Source organism: Scylla paramamosain, chromosome 6, assembly GCF_035594125.1.
Source record: "Scylla paramamosain isolate STU-SP2022 chromosome 6, ASM3559412v1, whole genome shotgun sequence".
In the NCBI taxonomy this organism is placed as follows: domain Eukaryota; kingdom Metazoa; phylum Arthropoda; class Malacostraca; order Decapoda; family Portunidae; genus Scylla; species Scylla paramamosain.
This window is the reverse complement of record NC_087156.1, coordinates 4,315,045-4,322,500: the sequence shown is the minus strand read 5'-3', so window position 1 is coordinate 4,322,500 and position 7,456 is coordinate 4,315,045. Positions and strand designations below refer to the sequence as shown.

General features: G+C 51.3%; 1 protein-coding gene across 1 annotated transcript in view; it reads left to right on the top strand.

Annotated features, from left to right (window-relative positions):
- The window catches only part of LOC135101236 (uncharacterized), an 18,429-nt gene extending 11,576 nt beyond the window's left edge, over nucleotides 1–6,853 (top strand). The window contains exon 2 of the mRNA XM_064004903.1: nucleotides 4,488–6,853. Coding sequence (XP_063860973.1) covers nucleotides 4,935–5,942 — 1,008 coding nt within the window. The 5' untranslated portion in view covers nucleotides 4,488–4,934 and the 3' untranslated portion in view covers nucleotides 5,943–6,853. The remainder of the gene's footprint in view (nucleotides 1–4,487) is intronic.
- Nucleotides 6,854–7,456: the final 603 nt, after the last annotated feature.

Genomic DNA, 7,456 nt, shown 5'->3' with positions numbered 1-7,456 from the left:
AGAGAGAGAGAGATTGTATTACTGATAGAAAGTTAAGTTTAGAGATGCAGTCGTTAATATGATATATGATTGTCTTGGTTTCCGCAAAAGGAATTTTTAAATTTTACTTAAATCGTCGCAAAAAAAAAGTAAATAATAATGATACACTAGAGAAATAATTAATTGCGATGTGTGTGTGTGTGTGTGTGTGCGTGTGTGCGAGCGCGAATGTGTGTCGAAATTATACAAGATCATATAATCAGATTTATTTTACATATCATTCCTAACAAGGCTCCTTTCTTCCCCTTTCTTTTATCAGTACAAATGCCAAGCTGACCCTTGTGAAAAATTAGAGATGAGAACAAGAAAAAAGTAACAGATTGGATAACCACCAGCAGGCGTCGTTGGGAAACACTCATTTGCTAACTGGATGCAAGATGTCATGAGGATAAAAACAATTGAGTTACATGATAACGATCGTTTTCTTATGAGATTTCACTTTGGGAGTAATAAGAAAAAAAGCAGAGTAGTTTCTAATGCGAGGCAGTATGAAGGTTGGTCTCCGTGTAAGTGTGTCGTGTGTGTGTGTGTGTGTGTGTGTGTGTGTGTGTGTGTGTGTGTGTGTGTGTGTGTGTGTGTGTGTGTGTGTGTGTGTGTGTGTGTGTGTGCAGCGGGAACAGTCACATGTAATTATTGCCTCCACTCGCCTACTACTAATTGAAAGGTCGTGATTGTGTTTGATGTATGACAATAATGAATTTTTCCATTAGTTTCCCCTTTGGCTTTTACTCTTGTCCTTTTGCTCCTTTTCTCACATTCCTCCTCCTCCTCCTCCTCCTCCTCCTCCTCCTCCTCCTCCTCCTCCTCCTCCTCCTCCTCCTCCTCCTCCTCCTCCTCCTCCTCCTCCTCCTCCTCCTCCTGCTCCCTGCCGTTACTCTCCCTGACTTTCTCCTCACTCTCCCTTCCTTCACGGCCAGGTGGCTCAGAATCTCTGGTGAATTCCGGGGCTTGAACGAACAAGGAGTTATAACATCGAAGAATCGCCATTCCTTACCGCAGAGAGAGAGAGAGAGAGAGAGAGAGAGAGAGAGAGAGAGAGAGAGAGAGAGAGAGAGAGAGAGAGAGAGAGAGAGAGAGACTGTAGTACGTCGGGGCTTTTTAAAGGGCATGTGGGAAGCTGAGGCCTCATTGTCCACGTCTGCTTGATGGGGAGACATGTGGAGGGGAAGAGGAAGGAAGGAAGGGCAAGGTGGAGAGGTAGGATGAGAAGAAATAATGATATACTTCGCTTCTTCTTCTTCTTCTTCTTCTTCTTCTTCTTCTTCTTCTTCTTCTTCTTCTTCTTCTTCTTCTTCTTCTTCTTCTTCTTCTTCTTCTTCTTCTTCTTCTTCTTCTTCTTCTTCTTCTTCTTCTTCTTCTTCTTCTTCTTCTTCTTTTTTATATATAATTTCATGTTTCCATCTTCATGTGTGTGTGTGTGTGTGTGTGTGTGTGTAGTTCACCGTTGGTCTGCTGGACTCTAGATTGGCATCTTCTCGTATTACATTCCCGGAGAGAGTTAAGAGCTCATATGGACCGATCTATGGGCACGGCTTGGGACCTTTCACTCACCACTGCAGCGTCCTCTCGTTCAGGGAAGACAGCGGCGGCTCGCTCATCACTGGAACTCTTTAGCTACGAGCGGGATACGAAGCCTAGCCTGCCAAGAGATAGACAAACACGTTACTAATGAGCGAGGAGGCAGTTTGTGTGTGTGTGTGTGTGTGTGTGTGTGTGTGTGTGTGTGTGTGTGTGTGTGTGTGTGTGTGTGTGTTTGTGTGCGTGTGTGTGCGTGTGCCTCAGTAAGAGTGTTGCCGTCGCCGCCGCGGTGGTGCAACTGCAATGGTCAGTGAAAATTAATCTTGAGGGTCCGCACTTGAGACTTTCACTCGATGTTGGCAGCGAGAAAGTTCCCTCGCTCCTTCTGCCTCTTCCCTCCCTCTCCCCAGGCCGCCTCTCCCTCCCTCGCTTGCTCCCTTTAATCCCCCCTTTGGTAGTGCTTGCAAAATGTAGCGAGAATGAGCTGAATAGACTCTGCAAACAGCCCAGTCATCCCTCGAGAGGCGGCTTGGTGCGAGGGAGAGGAGGAGGCGGCTGGAACAAACGGGTGGAGGTCTCCCGTGTGTGTACGGACTGGGTGGGACTCCTCTTCCTCATGCAGTGTTTCATCCTTTATCTTTCCCTATTGCCAGTTTGTTTGCTTTAATCTCGTGGCTTCTGCTCCTGCCTCTCTTGTCACACATAACCCGCCTCGTTTCTTTCCTTGCTGCCTTCCCTCCCGTGCTCTTCCCCCGCCGCCTCCCTGTCATGAGGCCGCCCTGTATCGCAGCGCCGCGGTGCCGTGTTTGGCATGGGGATGGAAGGGTAGCCTGGCTAATTTGCTTACACGTCGCGCCAACTGCTGGGTGTCGCGCCTGCCTGACGAGGCCTAGTTTATCATGAGAGGCCCTTCGTGTGTGTGTGTGTGTGTGTGTGTGTGTGTGTGTATTATAGTACCAGCATTAAGTAAACATGAAATTCCGTCGAAACATGAAATGTGAAGCTATTTATGAGTACGGATGGAGAGAGAGAGAGAGAGAGAGAGAGAGAGAGAGAGAGAGAGAGAGAGAGAGAGAGAGAGAGAGAGAGAGAGAGAGAGAGAGAGAGAGAGAGAGAGAGAGAGGAAATGAAGTCCATGAATCATTCTGAAGCAAGCACGCACATACTGTAACAAACTCTCACATGCAGCAAGTACGCCCCGGGCAGGACACGGGTAAGGGGCGAACACACACACACACACACACACACACACACACACACACACACACACACACACACACACACACACACACACACACACACACACACACACACACACACACACACACACCGGGCTTAAACACGCGAACGGTCTCACGCTGAATCATTGGAAGGCGAGGAGGGAGTCACTTAAAGTTCATCACTGGTCCAGGTGTAGTGTTGTGTGCCCGAAGGACCGACTGACAAGAGGAAGTCGCGTGCGGTGGCCAGTGAAAGTGTAGGTGTGGGAGGAGGAGGGTTGGGAGAGACTGTAACAGCCCTCCTTCTGCTGCGTCGCGCCTCAACGCCGTTGGAATGAGGTGGTAAATATTGTATCTGTGGGGAGTGTTGTGCGTCGAAGGGGAAAGTACAGTGTTGTCTGGGTTGTTGGAGCCACAGTGCCTGGTGGCGGCTCGTGCTTTCTTCAGCTTGTCTCCACACCTTCCTGCCCGGCGCGTGTGAGTGTGCCGCTCCGAGTGTAGTAATCAGAGGTTGTTCTTCGCCAAAGTAAGATTTGCTGAGGTGAATTTCCCTCGTCAAGTCTAAACCAGTGCTTGCTGTGTCATCTAAACTTGCACGTCGTTCATCCTCTTCAGTAGAATCGAGAAAGTAGTGTTTTGAACCAAGAGCACTGTTGATGTCAGGAAGTCTGAAGTGCCAGTTTACTAACGGTGCCCTTCCCTATGCAACTGTGAAGCAACAACGTGCCACAAACAGTACGCGGACGGTACCTGTGGGACACACCTGTCGCTCTTTAAATCCATTCATTGATTGCCTCGAGCCACAGCTGACCACCTACATCACCACCACTGCCCTGAGTCCTAGGAAATGCCTCGCCCCTGCACTGGGTCGCCTCGGGGCGCGTGTTGAGGGTGAGGATGAGGGTGAGGGTGAGGGTGGGAGAGCACTGGAGCGGGTCTCTTCATGGCCCGGGGTGAGGAGGTAATGTGAGTGACAGGGTGGACGGTCCCCGCCCTCGCCGGTTTGCCGCCTGAACTCCGTGGTTCCTCCAAGCATTTGTTATCAACTTTACATGTGAAACTGCGTTGTGCTTCCTGTGGATGCACGTGAGGGATTCCCACGTATTTCTTATTTGCGTCATCCACCTGTGGGAGTATTGCGTTATGCTATTTTTTGTGGGGTGGGGCAGGGCTGGTGAATGTTACTTTCCTTGGTAACATTGTATTTCAAACAGTTTTAGGTCTCTTTTAGGTGCTCTCCTATCTGTTGAAGATCCATGGTCGCCTCACTCCTGGCAGCCTTCACTGGTGGCGGGCTGGCCCCCTGCCCGGCCACCGCCTGCCGTGCTCCAGCCTGCCTTCCTTGGTGCTGGAGTGCAGGTGGAAATGTTTCGCGTCTTTTCTTTTCCTTTTCTCGGGTGTCCTCCTTGGAACACAATTCGTTGTGCATTCTCCAAGAGGCAAACCTTCCGAAGAATTTAAATGTTCGTTAAATATGAATTTATCAGTTTCCTTTATCTGTTTTTACGTCTTTTTTTCAGTATTTTTTTTTTAAGTAATAGTTCCCTTTTATCCTTTGAGGCGATCATATTCGTTCTTGTTTACTCCACGGTGCTGTTTAAGTTACATCACTATGATGAACACTTGAAGCTCGTGACCTTCCATGTTGTGACTCTTTTTGCTTCATCCATGTGTGTTGTGTTCTCATGTCCCCTTCCTTCCGTGACGCAGAGGTACAGAGTGAGTGTGTAGGTAGCGGGCCTGTGAATGCGCATCCTGTCGCAGTGGTGCGCAAGTGTGCTCGCTCAGGGTCGTAGCGCAGGACTCGCTTCTTTCCAGCTTCAGCGCCGCTACCGCCTGTTCTCGCTCACCCTTAGATCGACTCCGGCCCACAGTGAGGCTCCGCTCCTTACACCAGAGGCCCTCGGCGACGCTTCTCATTCCACTTACAGAATATCAAGGAAGTCAATAACTGAGGGTTCAGGACGCGAACTCCGGATGTGCAAGTGAGTGAGGCTGTCACGCTGCTTTGTTGAAAAGTAGTGTAGTGTCGCGTGATCAGTCTAACCGTTTGTACTCCAACGTGACTTTGGAGAATCTAACACAATAAATAATACTTGTCTTGTGGTACATTCGTAAGTGTAATTTAGAAGCTTAATAGTGAACCTAAATCTCGTAATGAAGGAGGAAGGAAGCGTGGCTGCCCACTCTGAGACGCTGCGGGCACTCAACCTGCAGCCTCCCAAGATACGCAGCCATCTCGACCTACTGTCCGACCCCCTGGCTCCCCTCCGCGGCCCCGCCAACCCCGCCCCGTCACACCCCCGCCTCATCGCCACCCGCAGCCTCAGGGGGGTATTCCAGTCACGCCTTAACGGGCCGCTGGGCTCTCTGCAGCCGCCCGCCTCCCAGGGCTCCCAAACTCCTGCCTCGGCTGCCAGGTCTCCTAGGGCTCTGAAAAGACTGGTTGGGCGCCACGCTCGCCCGCAGCGTGCCAGGAGCCAGCCAGCCTCAGGGAAGGAAAACTTTACGACCTTCGAAGAAGATGAAGATGAGGGATTTGAAGACGTGTGGGCGTGCAATGGGCGGGAGGAGCCTCGACCAATGCTCACTAGACGTAACACTGAAGGCGCCGACACCAGGTGGGCAGGAGATCTCACCCGCTTGTCCTCGGCGCTGGACCAGCTGGCTGCCCTGTGTAACGCCACGCAGCGGCCTCACAGCGCCCTGGAGTCAGGTGGCATGAGCCGTGGTGACGCGCACCTCAGCCACAATCACAATTCTGGCCACCCGCCCCCTAATCCCCTCCCGGCCAACGTATCCCCGACCTGCCCCGTCCACGGCACCAACGCCATCCTGGCCCACACCCTCCTGGCCGCCCAACCCTCCCTGGAGGGTGGCCGCGCCTCCCCTAAAACCATTCACCACCACCCGTTCGAGAGTGACTCCGGCGGCAGCTCAGGTGGTCACGTGGTCTCCAACCCTCCCTCGCCTGTTGGGGTGTCTGGAAACCGGGAGGCCACGGCGGGAGTGGCCAAGAGGATGGGCGTGGCGCTCCGTGCTCTGGGCGGGCGGCTGGTTGCTTGGGGCAGGGGCGGTGAGGTGTCGCAAAACTCCACGCAGCTCTCCTCCTCCTCATCATCGTCATCCTCCCCCGTGACTGGCCGACATGCAGGTGAGTACTGACACAGGTTTGGGACAGATGCTTTTAGTCTGTGTTGTGAGGTGTGGGTGTGGGGAGGGACGCCCTGGCATGCCACACTTTGCATGGCGTGATCGAGAAGCAGCGATGCGATGACTATAGAAAGATAAATTTGCACAGAATATTTCTTTTAGTGACAAAAATTCCAGACTCCAACCTTGGCGTTCCTTGGCGGGGAGCGAGTCACGCACCGGAAGATATGACAAAGTATTGAACATTTATAGTGACCTCATCCGTTGCCGAGCTCCCATGACCACCCGCAGCCACAGGCACACACCCCAAGGCCTGGGTCCCGCGTGCAGGATGCGGCGTGGGTCTGCGAGGCCACTAATTTACTCTGCTCAATGGTACTGCTACGCGTCCTCCCTGTGTCTCATTATTATGGGTAATTTTCGTTTAATATCCATTCATGGCATTAAGTGCTTGCGTGTCGAGGAAGAGAGACCTGTGGGGACGATAAGGCTCACCTCCCGTCACTGTGGGCCGCGGGGCTCGACCCTCACGATGCTGGGGTACAGTTTCCGCGGCCCGCACACCACGCCACCTCCATGCAAGGTTTCTCCCGGGCCGGTGCGCTGTCCCACTTATCAGATGACTTTTAGGTAATCATGTCAAGAACTCAGGTCATGACGTGTTTATTCCGTGCTCTCTGGCGACCGTGTGTGGATGGAGGGGGGTGGGAAATGCTGTGCTAATTAGTGTGTCGAGGTGGCGCGTGATGGCAGCTGACGAGGCGCAGGTAATTATACTTCGCTAATGTCTCCAGGGCGTTGCGTTGACTGTGCTCTCTTGGCGGCCTGCGAGGAATGAGGAAGGAAGGGAAAAGAAGGGAGAAGATAGATCAAAGGGAGAATTAAGGGAAAGAAAAAAAAAATGTGTTAAAGTAAAAAAAAAAGAAAAATGTAAAATTCTTTTCACTTCTTTATGTAATTTTTATGACATGACGCTTAGCGGATAATGTGTTAGAGAAGCTGGTATCCTAGATTCTCCCTCCTAGCGCGGAAGGTCAGACGCAGGGAAGGCGCCAGACACCACGGCACAGATAAGCAGATTCATGGCGTAGCGTGTATTAAAGGAATGAACGTGCTTTCCCACCATCTCTCTCTCTCTCTCTCTCTCTCTCTCTCTCTCTCTCTCTCTCTCTCTCTCTCTCTCTCTCTCTCTCTCTCTCTCTCTCTCTCTCTCTCTCTCTCTCTATGCTCCGTGCAAGAAAGAAAATTGAACATGGCTTTATTAGATGGAGAAATAAAGAAAAGAATTGGTTCTGTATTTCTTCAGCTTCTTTTTCTACTCTCTCTACTCTCTCTACTCTCTCTCTCTCTCTCTCTCTCTCTCTCTCTCTCTCTCTCTCTCTCTCTCTCTCTCTCTCTCTCTCTCTCTCTCTCTCTCATACCTCTTTGTTTTTACTCTGCTGTCCCATTTTTTTCCCCTACACTAAGAGAAGACAGATGTTTTTTCCTTCTTTTTTCATCTGTCTGGCTGGAACTGAGGGGGAGGA